The sequence below is a fragment of the Neofelis nebulosa genome, chromosome 1 (genome assembly GCF_028018385.1).
Source record: "Neofelis nebulosa isolate mNeoNeb1 chromosome 1, mNeoNeb1.pri, whole genome shotgun sequence".
In the NCBI taxonomy this organism is placed as follows: Eukaryota; Metazoa; Chordata; class Mammalia; order Carnivora; family Felidae; genus Neofelis; species Neofelis nebulosa.
Window position 1 is genome coordinate 70,480,808 of NC_080782.1, and position 17,522 is coordinate 70,498,329.

A 17,522-nucleotide genomic window follows, 5' to 3' on the forward strand; every position below is an offset into this window, starting at 1 on the left:
AGCAGAGGTTTCAGTAGTTGTACAGTCTGGGAGTCAAAAACAAGAATTTAACTCCTGTCAAGAGTGAGAGATCTCAGTAAATATCCCAGGCTTCCAGTTGAGACCCTGAAGGGTGATATTCTAAGAGTCAGAACGACACCCTAGGCATAAGGACTACATACTAATAGTAAGGACAAAACCAAAATATAGTCTAACAGAGCCTAAAACCAAGCCTCCAAAAGTTCAAGGTGATCTCCTGGAAGATCATGATCACTAATGGCTAGACTATATCTACGGTAGGCTAATAAAAATCTCTGATATCCTTCACATTTTCCCTTTCATGCTTCCTTTATTCTATTGGCTGGTTGTTGGTACTCAGACTTTTAATGAAATCCATGTATTGAAGATGATAGAGCTCAGGTCCCAAAATGTGAAGCAGAGCTTCCCACCAATCCTACTGAATGAACTTTTAATAATAAATAATCTTGTGTAGATGCTACTGAGGCTTAAGGATTTTAAGAGTTGTTTCAGTGGCTAGGGTATCTTATTTTTTTTTAATGTTTATTTATTTTTGAGAGAGAGAGAGAGAGAGAGAGAGAGAGACCAGGAGAAGGGAGGGGCAAAGAGAGAGAGGGAGACAGAGACTCTCAAGCAGGCTCGACGCTGTCAGCACAGAGTGGCTAAAGTGTCTTAATATACCTAATATATACCTAATAAAACCTCTCTATCACCTCATTTAAATATATGGCATAGGGATTATTATATCTGTTTTCTAGTTGAAGAAACTAAGACTCAAGATAATTGAATGACCAACCTAAACTAAGGTCATTCAGTTCATAAATGACAAGGCTAAGATTAGATTTTCTGTTTCTTCTTGAGTCAGTTTTTATGGTTTGTGTCTTTCTAGAAAATTGTCCATTTTTGCCTAGGTTTTCTAAACTGTTAGCATACAAATATTTGGTTTGCCCTTATAATTTTTTTTTATTTCTGTAACATTAGTAGTAATGTCCTCTTTCCTGGTTTTAGTAATTTGAGTCATCTCTCTTTTTATTCTTATTCAGTATAGCTAAAGGTTTGTCAATCTTGTTGATCTTTTTGAAGAACCAACTTTTGGTTTTGTTGAAAACTAGACATTTAAAAAACATAATGTGGAAACTCTGGAAATCAGATTCTTCTTCCTCCCCTGGGGTTTTTTGTTGTTGCTATTTGTTATAGATGCTTTTTGTTTGTTCAGTGACATTGCTGAACTACCTGCACAGTCTGTATTCTTTGTCATGTGTGGCCAGGGAAGATTCTGCTTGGTTAGCTTAGGGCTCAGCTAATAATTAGATAGATTTCCTTAAATGTCTGGAACCAATATATCTCCCAGTGTTTATTGAGAGTCTGTGTGTGCTGAGTCATGGGTTCAACACTAAGCCAGGGATTGCCAATTTTCCCTTAGCCTTCATTTCTGACTTTTACAGAGCCTCAAAGTCAGCCTATGGTGAATACTTTGGGCCCCCTCAGGTCTTGCCTGATCTTATGCACAGTTTACTGCAGCCCCGGGGCATGTGTGTGGGTTTCTAATGTGTTTGGGTTTCTACATTCCTATGAATATGTTGGAGTTTTTCAAAGTCCTATAGGACCTTCTCCAACTTTTCCTTTTAAGCTTTTTGGTTAATCTGTTTTTTGTCCCAGCTGTTTCTACTACCTAAGGTGACAGGAAAGTTAATCGATTCCCTCTCATTGTTTTTGACAAATGCTTCTGGGGAGAAGGCTTTTTGCACTGGTTTGGTTCTGAATCAAATCGAATGAAGACAGCCTTGCAAGTGAGGTCTTCTAGGGAAGCACAGGTAGGTGAAATTATTCTCTAAGAATTAGGTTTTGAAGGCTCTCCAGTCTCACTCTGCCTCATCAGGTGGCTGCCAGGCTGCTGGTTTTCCCCATGATTGTGGGCTATTGTTTTTCAGTGCAAAAGCAGAACTGGAGCTAGACGGATTGGGGTAGAATAAGTCAAAACATCACAAAGCTTACTGTTCTTACTGAGAAATTCAGCTGTTTCCCAGCATAAATGCTTCCTGGATTGCTGCAAGCCTTTGGTTAATATCTAGAATTTGGAAAAAGTTGACTCTGACAAAATTGCCAGTTTTCTCACTGCTTTTGTGGAGAAAAGAATTTTCAGAGGTCCTTATGCTTCCATTTGGCTGATGTCACTTTAAGACTATAATTAAAAGTCAGGCCCTCCCACTCCTTGACTAGTCAGTCCTCTTTCTACAATATCTGTGGTCACCAAACTTTACATACATCAGAATCGTCTGGAAGACTCGCTAAGCTACAGATTGCTGGACTCCACAGTTAGAGTTTCCAATTCAGGTCTGAGGATGGACCTACCTGAGATTTTGTATTTTTAAAAGTTCCCAGGTAATGCTGATGCTGTTGGTCTGTATCACTCTTTAAGGACCACTGTTTTACATCATATCTTAACTCATTGCTTTGGGGAATGCTTCTCATCTCTGGAGTCAATAAGAATTATATGTACAAGGCAATAATACATATTATCATCTCTATTTACACATAATATAATACATCAGCTAATATGTATTTAGTACTTACAACATGGTAGGTATGATATGCTTTACCTTTATTAGGCTATTTAATGTATTCAGTGACTCATGAGTAAATATTATTACTTTTCCCATATTTAAATTGGAAATAAGAGGCCAGAGAGGTAAATAGATTGTCCAGAGGCACACAGCTATAAATGCAGGAGCTATTATGAGAATACGGTCTGTTTGATTATAGAATACATGATTTAAGCCTCCACAGCAGTGTTTCCCAAAAAGTAACACAGATCACTTCTGATGCCTTGGATGACTTTACTTGGGGCATGCATGCAGGATTAAAAATAATGACTCATAGTGAGAAAGTGATTCCTATTTTAGCTCTATTTTTCTATTCTTTGATTACATCATGATAAAAATGCCATTTGTGTGCTTGATCTTTAATATGTGTCTAATGCTGGGTAACAGACCCTTTTAACAGGAAGTGGGTTTAGGCTCAGAGACTTTAGTAGGCAATAGTTTCTAGCCATCATTTAAAAAAATTGTTTTGTTCACTTTTCTTACTGTTACTTTCAAACTAGAATCGATGATGGAGGTTTTCTTCCATTCATAGTACTTTTATAAACTTTCCCTCTAAAGAAATTGAAAAAAAAAATACATTTAAAGAAAATAATAAATAATACTGTGAGTAGTATACACAAGTATGAAAAAGATTGAAGTTGAGAAACCTGCCCCAACAAACATGTTGGTATATCCAATTGGATCAGTATGCAACATCCTAAGGGAGATTAAAGAAATGTGATTAAAGTATGAATTATCTTTCAAAGTGGGAAAACTTGGATGGAAAAAGAGCCACAGCTTCTAGAACAACGTGTGTAAAGGAGAGAAATATCAAGTGGGAAATGGTTTCTTGGTAAGAAATGTACTACATGGGTGGGCTGAGACTTGGATTTGATTGCACAAAATGCCTATAGCAAATCTCATAACTTAAGTTCCCATAGTAAATTTTGGATAATTTGTTTTAACCAACAGGAAAAAAAAAAAAAGTCTGAGATCACTGGCAGATTTTGCAGTTGCCAGGGACAGCACAAGAAGTGGGGCTCTTAATCCTTGGGGGAGGGGACACGATAAATATATCCTGGCCACTGGGCATATGTGTGAAAGGAGTTGAGGGGGTTGGGGAATAAGGTGGCAGGAAAGCAGGACTGTAATCAGAGAAGCGGACATGTTCAGGATGAAAAAGAAAGGACATGTGCCGGACAAAGAAACAATTTAGCATCACTGACATGATTAAGTAAACTGTTACCCGTGTTTAAATTAAGCAAGATGTCCAGGGACTACAGCTGTTGTATTTATTTTGGTTACATGTGATGGGAGCTGTTACTTCTCGCCTTGACAGCCGGTTAGCCTCTAGATGCAAACTGGAAGGTTCTAATTAGGCAAGGTCTATAGAGAGCGAAAGCAGGCGTCCGCTATACTCCGCTTCCAACAGAATGAGAAATGAGGATGCAAGGGTGTGATTGTAGGGTGGGAGGGGAAAACCCACTAGATAGTAAGCCGAGTCAGGATGGGCCAATGTGTCCTTCTTCCATCTATTTTTTCTTGTCCCACTCATATCTGAACTGCAACGCTTTGAACTTTATGTCAGGAGACCTTAACCTTGTTAGTCAGGTTTCCAGTGGAATTAGGATTGATTTTAACGCCTCCATTTTGGTTGTTGCTTCGGGTTTTCTGAAAAAGTCTAGCTGCGCCAGTTCTTCCTTTGGTTCTCCACACCCCCTTCCCTTTCCCTGAGACCCCGCCTTTTCTCCCAGCCCGAACCACAAAAGGCCTTGCCGTTCCAGCCCCATCACGGTGCCCCGCCTCCTGTCCGAACGTCGCAGTGCTGCAGGGAAAGGAGGTGTGCCCAGACCCGGACTGGGTTGAGAGTGGGGGGAGTGTGCCTTCATCCTTCCGCTCTTCGGCCAATCAGTGAAGTCCTACTGAACGAGAAGGGAGTACCAGGGAGTACAGACGGTCCAAGTATTTTCCCGTTTTTCTGCCACGTCCCAACCATTGACGTGAGCCCACTCCTCGGGTTCCGATTGGACATGTGGATTTTTCCCGCAGAGGCCCTTTGAGTCTATTGGTCGGTGCTGGCCTCGGGGCGGGGCTTGAATGCCCTCCTCCTTCGCCTCTACCGCGGCGCAAGGGGCGGGACGCGCCGCCACCGCCTCTGCTTCCGCCGCCGCCGCCGCCGCCGCCACCGCCGCCGCTGCCGCCTGCCGCTGCGCGTTCCGCGGGGGAGGAGTCGGAGGCGGAGAAGAAGGCGGTGGTGGCGGGTGGAGGATCGAGCGCTGTTCTCGCTCCGGAGCCGCTGCACAGTTCGGTGAGGGTTTTTTTTTTTTTTTAATCTGGCTTGTTCTGATGTCAGGAATATCAGGGTCGGGGCGAGGAAATTGCTGCCTTCACCCCCTCCGTTTCTTAATTTCTCTCCTCGAGAAGGAGTGGGGCCTGTCCCTGCCCGCTGCGCCGGCCATGGTGGGTGGGGTTGATGGCTGTGAGAGGCCTTCTTCGCCTCCTGGGCCCGGTCCAACCCGGACCTGGGGCCGCGCTCGAGTCCGTGGCCACCGCGCCTGCTGGCCCCAGCGAATGGCATCGATTGATCTCGGGGTGTCCACCCGCCGCTCTTCCCTGCTGCCGCTTCTGCTGTCCTTGGTGCCTTGGCCAAGGACCCCGCTGCCTTTCTGCCGAAACTGGCGGCTGTATGAGTGTGCCCCCCACCAAAATCTCACAGCCGCCTTCTCTGTCCGTTTCCAGTCACCCCACATAGAGCTGATCCATCTTACGCCACAGGCCTGCACCCCCCCCTCCCCCAGGAAGCCTTCCGTTGCGGTCGCTCTCCTGGCTGTATTTGCATTTTCTCCGATTGTCACCAAGGCTCGGGTACGCAGCACACCCTGTACAAATCACAACAATCGTTTTTCTCCCGATATTACCGCCATTCCATCAATGCTTCTGCCGGTTAGCGATGTCAGGTCTGAGCCCCCCTCTCGCAGATCCACCTTCAGTTTTGGCCTCCCTAAGATTACTGCTTGTAAATCATTTTGCGCACATTCAAAATGGTGAGTTTAAAGTCGCCCAGACCAAGTTGAAGAAAAAAGGAGGAGGTAAATACTCTTTTTTGCAAGGAGGAAGAATAATCTGTTTAGGAGACTTCCCTCTCCAAGGCATTAAAAATTTTTTGCGTATGCATGGACCCTGCTTTGAGTCTGATGTTTCTGTGAAGTTTACGACTTAAAAAAAAGGCGCACTGTATTATTTTTTATCATAATCTATTTGGTCAGTTGAATTTCCTTAAAATGGCAGTCACCTCTGCTGAAGACTACAGATCATTGGAAGAGTATGTAAATAAACATGGTGATAACAGAAATAAACGTTTAAACAATATTTTTAGTTTTTTTCTCCTAGAATTCATGTCATTTTTATATAAAATAATTTTAAGTGTTAAAAATTAATTATAGAAATGCAAACTTGATGTAAAATTTAACAATTTAGAAAAAGGACTGTCAGGTAAAAGTGAACATTTTTCATCCCCCAGCCCCACTCCACTGTCTAAAGTTAACCATTTACTGTGCATCTTTCTAAATGCATTTCTGAACACATTTACATACATGTAAAGTTGGGTTTTGGGGGGAGAAGTGGGAGGAATACCAGACACATTGGTATACACTTGCTTCTTTCACTTGTTTTTATGTGTTGGACATGTTTATTTGTTATATATAGGTCTTTCGGATACTGACAAAGGTTAAGAGGTATTTCATTAGTTTGAATGAGCTGTAATTAACCATTCCTTTATTGGAACACATTTAGTTTTTTTGCAATCACAAATAATGCTTTATTTGAAACCAACTTTTTCATGTATTGATTAGTTTTTAATTACAAACTTTAAATCTTAAAAAATTAAAAAAAAATTCAAACAGTGTGTTCCCACCCCCCTTGTAGTCCTACCTTTATCCTAAAAGTCAACTGTTAGGGAAACTTCCTCTGTATGTGATTATTTCTGGAGCATGGATTCCTGTCAATGGAATTGCTGGGTAAAAGGGTATGCATATTTTAAATTTTGATAACTATTTTTCCCTTTTTTCAAAATTACTTGACTCTTACGCATTTCTTCTCCAGATGAACTTCAGACTCAATTTATAAATTAAATGAAAAATCCTTAGGTTTTTTGAATGATGTCATATTGAAATTTTAGATTGATTTTGGGCAAACTGATCTTTATGATACTGAGCCTCTCCCCTCAGAAAAGTATGCATGTATGGTATGTCTTTCCCTTTTATTCACATCTTGCTTTATATTCTTAAGTATTGAGTTTTATAGGTCCCCTGTCCCCCCCCCCCCCATATGTATCACATTCCTTTCTAATATTCCTAGCTATCTTATGATTTGATTTGCTCTGGTGGATGGAAACTTTCAGTAAAATTTTCTCTTTCTCTTTCTGGTTATAGGAAAACTTTTGAATTTTTTTTGTTTATCATGTATCTAATCACTTGAGTTGATGATTGTCTCAAAGTTTTCACAGATTTGTGGCTTTCTTTTCGTTTTTTTTTTTTTTATAACTTAGGTGTTTTCCTCATTGCTTTGGCTGGTATACTTCCTATATAATTTTGAATAATAGTGATAGCTAAAAACATATTGTTTCTGTCTTTGAGGGGAATGCTTCTGATTTTTTAAACATCGGTTATGATGTTTGCTGAAACTTTCTGATAAAGAGAATATTAAGTTAAAATGTTTTCTTCTGTTCTTGGCTTTCCAAGGTGATTTTATTGTTATTTTTAATTTCGGATGACATTTTTAAAAACCATAGTGGGTATTGAATTTTATTGATGTTTTTGACTTCTTTTTAGTGGTTATATAAGGGCATTACCAATATTCCTTGTTTTATATTTTCCCAAAAGAGTTCCATTTTAAAGAGTCACCTTTTTTGAGGATAATTTACATACAATAAAATGTGTGTATTTAAAATAGACAGTTGAGTATGTCTTGACGAACACGTACACCCCTATCACCAGTACCACATTCAACAGTAGAATGTTTTCATTACCACTATCAAAATAGAGAATATTTCTCTCATTCCCAGAAGTTCCCTTCTGCCCTATGCAGTGACATTTTTACCCCTCAGCCCCAGGAAACCATTGTCCTCTCTTTCTCACTGTAAATTGGTTTCATTTGTTCTAGAGTTTCATATAAATGGAATTACATACTCTGTTGCATCTAGCTTTTTTTTCTGTTAGCATGATGGGTTAGAGAATCCTAAATACTTTTCTGTGTTTAACTGATTCATGACTTTTAATTGTTGAGTAGTAGTCCATGGTATTGATCTACCACAGTTTGTTGACTATTTCACATATTTATGGATAAATGGATTGTTTCCAGTTTGGGGGTATTATTGATAAATCGCTGTTAACATCCGTTCATGAAGTTTTGTGTTTCTCTTGGGTAAATACCTAGAAATGCATCTGTTGCATTGTAGCGTAACTGAATGTTTACATGTAAAAACCTGCCACACAGCTTCCGAGGTACAGTTCCGGTTGCTCTATACCCTCATCAACAGTTGGTTATTTCAGACTTTTTCATTTTAGTCCTTCTAGTGGGTATGTAGTAATATCACACTATAATATTAATTTACATCTATCTAAAGATTAATAATGCTGAGAATTTGCTTTTGGTCCTTTGTGTGTCTTCCTTTGTGAAGTATCGGTTCAAATCTTGCTTATTTGTAAACATTGTTTATCTCACTGAGTTGTACGTATTCTTTGTATGTTTTTTTGTGGAAGTTCTTTGACCCACACAGACACATACACACATAATGCAGTCTGAAGCTTACCTTTTTATTTTCCTAACTTTTCAGAACAGAAGAGTTTTTAATTTCGATTAAATTCAGTTCATCAATCTTCCTTTTAGGATTTGTGTTTCTGTGTTCTAAGTTTGCTTAGTGGAAAGTTGTACAGATTATGTTTTCTTCTACAGGTTTATAGTTCTGGCTTTTATGACAAGGTGTATCATACATTTTAAGTTAGTTTTTATATATGGTGGGAGATAAGGGTTAAGGCTTGTTTTCTCAGTTCTAGCACCATTTGTTAGGAAACCTTTGATTTCCTCATTGAATTAACTTAGTTAAAAATCAGTTGTCCATATATGTGGGTCTATTTCTGGACTAATTCCTTGATCTTTATACCTGTCGTTTTGCCAGTTCCACATTGTCATGGTTATTGTTGCTTTACAGTAAATCTTGAAATCAGGTAGTGTGAGTACTCCCAACTTTGTTTATTTGCAGTACTTACTTCATTTTTAAGTTTTTATTTGTATTTCAGTTAGTTAACCTACAGTGTAATATTAGATTCAGGTGTACAATATAGTGATTCAGCACTTCCATACACCCATTGCTCATCACAAGTGCCCTCTTTAACCCCCATCACCTATTTCACCTATTCCCTCCTCACCTCTCTTTTGTTCTCTATTTTGTTTGTTCTCTATTTAAGAGTCTGTTTCTTGGCTTGCCTCTCTCTTTTTTGTCCCTTTGCTCATTTGTAAATTCCACATATGAGTGAAATCATATGGTATTTGTCTTTCTTTGACTGACTTGCTATTTTTTTTTTTTAATTTTTAAAGTTTATTTGTTTATTTTGAGAGAGAGAGAGAGAGAGAGAGCGCAAGCATGAGTGAGGTAGGGTCAGAGAGAGTGGGAGAGAGAACTCCAAGCAGGCTCCTCACTGTCAGTGCAGAGCCTGACCCGGGGTTCCAACTCATGAACCACGAGATCATGACCTGAGCCGAGATCGAGATCAAGAGTTGGACACTTAACCGACTGAGCCATGCAGGTGCCACCTGACCTACTCTTTTTCAAAATCATCCTGGCTGTTGTAGTTTTTTGCTTTTCCGTAAAATTTTTTTAGAAGTGACTTGTTGGTTTCAGTCTTTTATTATTAAGTATAATAGGGCTTTTTTATCAAATTATTATATATTCTATATATCCTATATTACCATTGTAAGTATACTAGGCCTTTTATGAAGTTAACTGTGTTCTCATTCTGTTCCTTGATTGCTGAGAATTTTTAACAAGTGGACACTGAGTTTGGTCAGATGTTTTTACTGTTATTTATTGAGATGATCATATGGTCTGTTAATATTTTATTTTTAAATGTTGAATCAGCCTTGCATTCTCTAGATATCTCATTTGGTCATGACGTATTATCATTTTCATAAATTGGTGGATTAGATTTGCTCATAGTTTGTTGAGTACTTTTTTGTATTTATGTCCACAAAAGATAACTTTTTATGTAAATCTTTGTATTAGGATCATGCTGGCCTCAGAATTTGAAAGTGTTAAATTTTCTGAAAAATTTCCGATAAGAGTGGCCTTTGTTTGATAAATCTTTGCTGGAGTTTTCAAGCTAACCCCTCTGGGCCCAGAGTTCTCTTTTTGAAAGGTTTTAAAGGATACATTCAATTAATAGGTATAAGATGATTAGGGTTATCTATTCTTGAAAGTTTTTCGTCTTTGCATGAATCACTTTTACTCACTATATGAATTTTAGTGCTTTGTGTCTTTCAAGGAATTCATCTGTTTCATCTATTCATTGCCATAAAGTCGTTTCTTTATTATCTCTTTACTGTCTATAGCTACTGTAATGATGTCTTTTCACTTATTTCTCATGTTGACAATGTGTCCTCTCTTTTGCCTTTACTAGTTTGTGTCCAGGTTTATCAATTTTATTAATTTTTCCAAAGATCCAGTTTTTTGTTTTATTGCATTAAAAAAAAAATTTTTTTTCCAGTTTCATTGATGTTTGCTCTTTACTATTTTCTTTTTGTATGCTTTTGGGTTTAAATCCAGTCTATTAGGATTTCTTAAGGTATAAACTTGAGCCATTGATTTGAGACCTTCATTTCCTTCTAAACACTACTTTAGATATTCCCACAACTTTTGTTCTGTTGATATTTTCTAAATACTTAATGTGACTTTCACTTTGACCCATGGTTATTTAGAAGTATATCATTCTTGCACTGGGTGTTGTATGGAAACCAATTTGACAATAAATTTCATATTTTAAAAAAACCATATCACTCAGTTTCCAAATATTTGGAAATATATATATAATAAATACGTAAAATGTATACGTAAATATATCTTTATAATTGATTTTGATGTTTCTCTTTTTTTTGTAGACCAATAACATACTTTGTATAAAGACAGTATTCCGTTTTCTGCAGTCTATTTTATCTGACGTTAATATCACTCTACCTTTCTTTTGGTTAGTGTTTGCATAGTATGTCTTTTTACTTTACATCTATGCCTTTATATTTAAAGTAGGTTTGGTATAGAAACCCACTTTCTTTTTAACCCATCCTGACAATATGGCTTTTTAATTTGGTTGTTTAGACCGTTTATGTGTAATGTAATTATTAATGTGATTACATTTAAATCTCCCTTAGTTTTTTATTTAACCTATAAAAATAGGTTCTCTATTTTTATCTTCATTAGTAGCTCATTACTTATACTTAAGTTTGCCTGTTTAAAAAATTTATACTGGCTTCTCTGTGATTTGTATTATACATCTTTAATTCCAGTCTTTATACAGGCAGTGTTATACCACTTTTTATATGGTATCAGTGCTTCATAACAGTATATTGCCAATTTCTTACTATTGTTAGCACTACTATTGTCATACGTTTTACTTTTATATATGCCATAAGTTCATAATGCCTTGCTACTATGTTTGCTTTAGACCTGCATTGTCTAGTATGTCCTAGCCAGTGTGACTATTTAATTTGAATTTCAAGTAGTTAGTATTAAGTTTAAATTAATTTCTGTATATTAGCCATTTTTTTTAAGTGCTTAGTAGCCACAGGTAGCTTTTAGTTTTCAGATCGAACTGTGTAAGATACAGAACATTTTCATCATCTCAGAAAGTTCTGTCAGTGAGTGCTACTTTATACAGTTCTGGTTTGAAGTAACTAAAAATAAGGAAAAAAAAATTTGCATGTCCTTCACTTTAATTATCTTTAGAGTTCCATATTCCTTTGTAGAATCAAATGTCTGTTTTGTACTCTTTCTGTAGTTCAGGTCTACTGGTAACAAAGTCTCTTGGGTTGGCTATAACATACTCTATTTTACTTTTTATTTTCCTTGCACAGTATTTTGCTGGGTATAGGATTATTTGTTCACAGTGTTTTTCTTATGTTACTTTAAGGATGCCATTTATATTGTCTTTTTGCTTGTATGGTTTCTGACAAGAAGTCAGGTGTAATTCTTCATTTCTCTGTGTCAGAAATGTTTCCTTTATTGTTGGGTTTTTATAGCAGGTTGAAAATGATTTGTCTTGGGGTATTTGTGTTTTCTATATATAGTGCTTGTTGTGATTGTTTGCTGAGCCTTTCTTAAATTTATATTTAATCTCTTAAATAATATTTGGAAATTTCTCAGAATATCTTCTAATATTTCATCTGTACCACTTACCAGCTCTGCTTGTGAGAATCCGGGTATGTAGGTGGTAGTTCATTTCATACAGTCCTACATTTCTTGGAGGCTCTGTTTAATTTCCTCCCCACACTTTTTTTTTTTTTTTTTTTAAATTTGTATTTCAGTTTGGGTACTTTTTCATGACCTGTCTTGAAGTTCATTTATACCTTCTCCCCCTGGTCCTTTGATGAGCCCATAAATGCCTTTTTGTTATTTGTCAATGTCTTTTATTTCTTGCATCTGTTTTTCCATGTCTTGAAATCCTTGATCTATTTCCTAACACTGTTCAGTAGTAAAGGTGGTTTGTTTTGTTTTTCTTCTTTTACCTATCCTCTAGCCACAATGGAGGACAGTAATTGGTGTCATTCTGTCAGTAGGGTAAGGCTTTTTTTTTTTTTTTTCTGTATGGGTGAAAGGTGTAGGTAGGACTTTATTTTATTCACTTGTTGGCAGTCAGTACCTTCCTTTCACCCTGAAAGAAGGCCTCTTTAGTCTCCAGCCTGTTTCCAATCTTTTCAGCACCTAGTAGAGATTCATAGATAAGAGCCTGTGAGTGGGTACCAACTTTCTGTTTCTGCAGTTCTCAGAGATTTTGTACTTTCATCCAACCCACACTTTGTCTTTACCTGCAGTGTAATTACCTGAGATGAGAAAATTTAATACACTCTTTAGAGGAAGATAAATTATTCTGAGCCTCTAGGAAATAACATTCAGCAAATAAAAAAGATGCATTTTGTGATTTCAAGGGAAACCACTGAAATATTGATACTAAAAGGTATTTAAAACAAGCTAGTAGGTGAAATAAAATGGAATAGTAAAAAAAAAAAAAAAAAAAAAATTGACCAGTACCAAAGAAGTCAAGAAAGGAAGACTAAAGAAACAACACATAGAAAGGTGATACTTAAGCTAATCTGTATTATGGTAATTATGTTAAATGTAAATGGTTTAGACACTTCAGTGGCAATACAAATATTGTTAGGCCTTATAAATAAGATTCATGTATGTTTTATTTATAAAGAACACTTTAAGTGCAAAATGCATGTAAGATCAAAGTAAAAAGATAAAATTGAGTATTGTCTGCAAACACCAAAAGAAAGCTGATCGTATTAATTTGTACAAAACAGATGTAAGACAAGGTGTATTATAATAAGTAAAGAAGAATATATTATAATATGTGGGTCACTTCATCAAGAAAATATAATTGTAAGTGTTCACTTAATAATATAGATTCTGAACGGAGAAATTAGTATAACTAACAGGAAAGATAGTTATGTATTCATAGCTGAGATTTTAAATTTTTTTTTTCAACGTTTTTTATTTATTTTGGGGACAGAGAGAGAGCATGAACGGGGGAGGGGCAGAGAGAGAGGGAGACACAGAATCGGAAACAGGCTCCAGGCTCCGAGCCATCAGCCCAGAGCCTGACGCGGGGCTCGAACTCACGGACCGCGAGATCGTGACCTGGCTGAAGTTGGACGCTTAACCGACTGCGCCACCCAGGCGCCGCCATAGCTGAGATTTTAAATACATGTTTAAGTAAATGATAGAACAGTTATGTAAAAAAAATCAGTAAAGGAATAAAATTTGTATGACATGATTAATCACCTTGACTTAATTGACATTTCTAGAACATTGTGTCTAACAACTGAAGACTATACCTTTTTTTTTTTTTTTTAAGTGCACTTGGGACATTTGACAAAATATTCTAATTCTTAAAGAAGTATCATCAGATTTCGGATTGACATTATGTAGTGCATGTTTTCTGATCATTGTAGAATTAATTACAGTTCAGTAATAGAAAAATAACTGGAAAGACTCCAGATGTTTAGAAGTTAAGCAAGACATTTTTAAATAGTGCATTAATCTGAAGTCACAGTAGAAATTAGAAAACATTTCGATCTAAAAAAACAACAAAATATTGCATCAGAATTTATGTATAGGAACATTTATAACAACATGAATGAATTGTGTTGATCAAAAGTAGACAGACGCAAAAGAGTTCACATTGTGTAATTCCACTTGTGTATTTTAAAACAGTAAAAGCTAATTTGGGAGAGTAGAAGTCCAGAAAGTGGTTGCCTCTGGATTGAGAGGAGTTAATAAATTGGAAGGGGTAAGAGAGAACCTTCTGAAATGATGGTAATGTTTTGTATCTTGAACCACGTGGTAGTTATTCAGATGTGTAATATATGTAAAAATCCATTGAACTGTAACATGTTTAAGAGTTTTGCACTTAATAGTTCTTCAACAAATGACTGCAGAGAAAAGGAAAATACTTGAAAAGTTTTTATCATGAAAATTTCTAAACAAATGTTTGTGAAGTATAAGGAACCACTCTTACACAACATCTTGCATCAGCGTTTTGTCATGCTTGTTTTTAACCCACACACGTAAGCTCTTTTTTTTTTTTTTGTGGTTAGCAGGCATCCAAGTGTCTAAATATCATAGGTGTATTAATTTGTTCTGAGCACATTTTGTGAATTTTTATCATCAAATGAAATTTGCTACATTTGGTATGCATAACATTGAATTTTCTATTTTCCTTTTTTTCCTGTACTCTTGTTATTTCTTTTCTTGGCTCACTCATTGACATGGAAATAAATCTGTGCTGTTTCTTGATTTGAAACTGATTTTTCTTGGCATCCCATAGGAGGGTGAGTTGAGCAGGGCCCTTTTTGTGCCACATCTGAATCAGATCTTCCTATCTAAATGAGAGGTAAATTTGAAGAATATTCTTCATCCTATTTTTTGATGGATTGATATTTTATTCTTCCATCTCAATTTGTCTTCGACTTTAATCTTTTTTCCCCCTTAGCCAGTTATATTGCCAGTAAACCAGAGAAAATCTTTATTGTTCTAGTGTGTTGGTTATATTCTCATTCAGTTCTTTCTTCACAGGTTTTTCTCTATGGTTAGTCTTTTAGAAATAGTTTGTAACAATTTTTTTAAATAGAGTAACAGTTTATAATCATTTGGTGAGATAGAGGCTTTACCATAACAGAAATTGGAAATACAGTTTTATAACTACTTAAATACAAAAAGTTCGGATTATCAGATGGTCTCTTTCTGATTACATATATTTTATGTTTTTCAGTGTAATTTTCACTGTATCAGTGCTGAGTTTATTGTTCCTCTTTTACAATAATTTACAGAAACATTGTCAAGAAAGGTAATAGTTAAATACGCTTAATCTTTTATCATATTATCTCGTCACATTACTAGGGATAGCAAGCCCATTTGATCTGAGAAGTTTAACAGTTGTACTTTTAAAAGTTCTCTCTGATTTAGGTACTCTTATCATTTCTACAGTTGTTCACGTACAGAGTCTGGTAGTCATATCCTGGAAGTTTTCTTGTGTATAACCTAGAAGTCCAGTGGTTGGTAATATGTTATTTGATTTACCGCAATTGATTTTATTCATGTGTCTATTTGTTTATAGCAATATATAGGAATAATATCACCTCTGTCCTTATTGTGTATCCATTAATTACATCTAGTGGAATATTGTGCATTCTTTATATGTAAAAGAAACCATTTGTGCTTGTGACTAGAAGACATGATAAATCTAGAGATAGATTAAAAAGAATATATAAGTGTGAGAAGTACTTTAATTGCAAGCTTAGATTGTTGTTCAGAGGAGATACTTTTTTAACCTCTTGGAATATTTGCTTTGCCTTAGTAGCTGAAAATAGAAAGATAATGTTAGTAAACTAAGGTAAAGTGTAATTAGTTCCAGCATATATGGAACAGCTTTCTAGCTGTATTTGTCGTAGTTTATCATAAAGTCATTTTGTCATGAAGTTTGTATTCTATAACTTATAGCTCAAGTATGATAATAATCACCAATGTTCTATGTAAATAAATATTTTACTGAAAGGAACTGCAGGCCAGATAATTTTAGAATTGTGTTTTGTAAGGAATTTTAAGAGCCATTTTTAGGGCATTTTGCAGGCACATATATATAAAGGGAAATATGAGAGAATATAAAACAGATTTTGCAGAGGGCTGAGAAGAATAATCAAGAATCTTTGCTCTTCATATTGTTGGATTAAATTGTATTTGTGTCTCAACTTTTTTATTTCTAGAAAAGATGGTTTAACTGTGAGTTATTTATAGGCAGCCTAATAAATGGGAGAAAATATTTCCAAATTATATATCTGACAAAGGGTCAATATCTAAAATATTAAGAAGTCATAAAACTCAACAGCAGAGAAACAATCCAATTAGAAAATGGGTACAGGAAATGAGTAGACGTTTTCCCAAAGACAACATACAAAGACAACATATACCTGGCCAACAGGTACATGAAAGGATGCTCAACATCACTAATCATCAAAGAAATGCAAATCAAAGCCACGATGACATATCAACTCATATCTGTTAGAATGACTTTTATCAAAAAGACAAGAAATAACAAGTGTTGGCAGGGATATGGAAAGAAGGAAAACCTTGTATACTCTTGGGGGGAGTGTAAATTGGTACAGCCACTATGGAAGATAGTATGGAGATTCATCAAAAAATTAATAAATAGAACTACCATGTGATCCAGCTATTCCACTTCTGGGTATTTATCCGAAGAAAACAAAAATACTAACTTGAAAAGACACACGCACTCCCATATTCCCTGCAGCATTATTTACAATGACCAAGATATGGAAACAACCTAAGTGTTCATTGATGGGTGAATGGATAAAGAAGATGTGGTATATAGCCAAAGAATGCAAAGGTTTGCTGGCATTCACCACCAGCTAGAAGTACAAAAGAATTTCCTCCAAAGCCTTTGAGAGGAAATATGACCCCATTGGCACCTTGATTTTGAACTTTTAACCTCCAGAATTGTAAGAGAATAAATTTCTGTTGTTTTAGGCAACACACACACACACACACACACACACACACACACACAAAAAGGAAGACTAATTGATTTTCCTCAGGCCAAAAAAAAAAAAAAAAAAAAAAAAAGATGTGGGTTGTGTGTATATAGACACATACATACAAAATGGAGTATTATTCAGCTATAAAAAAGAATGAAATGTTGCCATTTGCAACAATATGGATATGGATGGACCTTGAAGGCATTATACTAACTGAAATAAATCAGAGAAAGACAAATACTGTATGATCTCATGTGTGGAATAAAAAAAAAAAACAAAAAAACAAAGACCTCATACATAGAACAGATCAGTGGTTGCCAGAGGTGGGAGTGGGAGGCAGGCAAAATTGTTGAGCACGGGGGCAAAAGGTACAAACTTTCAGTTATAAAATAAATAAGTCATAGGGTTGTAGTGTATAGCATGGTGTTGTAGTTATTAATACCATATTGTATATTTGAAGGTTACTAACAAAATACAAGTTAGAAGTTCTCATTTGTTACTATTTATGGTGATGGATGTTAACTAGACTTACTTTGATGATCATTTAGCCCTGTGTACAAACATCAGATCATTATGTTGTATACCTGATCTAATATATATGAATTATGTCTCAGCTTTTTTTTT

General features: G+C 36.1%; 1 protein-coding gene across 2 annotated transcripts in view; it reads left to right on the plus strand.

Moving 5' to 3' along the window:
* The first annotated feature begins 4,661 nt into the window (after positions 1-4,661).
* Positions 4,662-17,522, plus strand: part of PJA2 (praja ring finger ubiquitin ligase 2) — a 70,573-nt gene continuing 57,712 nt past the window's right edge. The window contains exon 1 of one of the 2 annotated variants that reach the window (XM_058725306.1): positions 4,662-4,887. In XM_058725306.1, coding sequence (XP_058581289.1) covers positions 4,677-4,887 — 211 coding nt within the window. In that variant the 5' untranslated portion in view covers positions 4,662-4,676. The remainder of the gene's footprint in view (positions 4,888-17,522) is intronic. The other variant, XM_058725316.1, reaches the window with a different exon arrangement.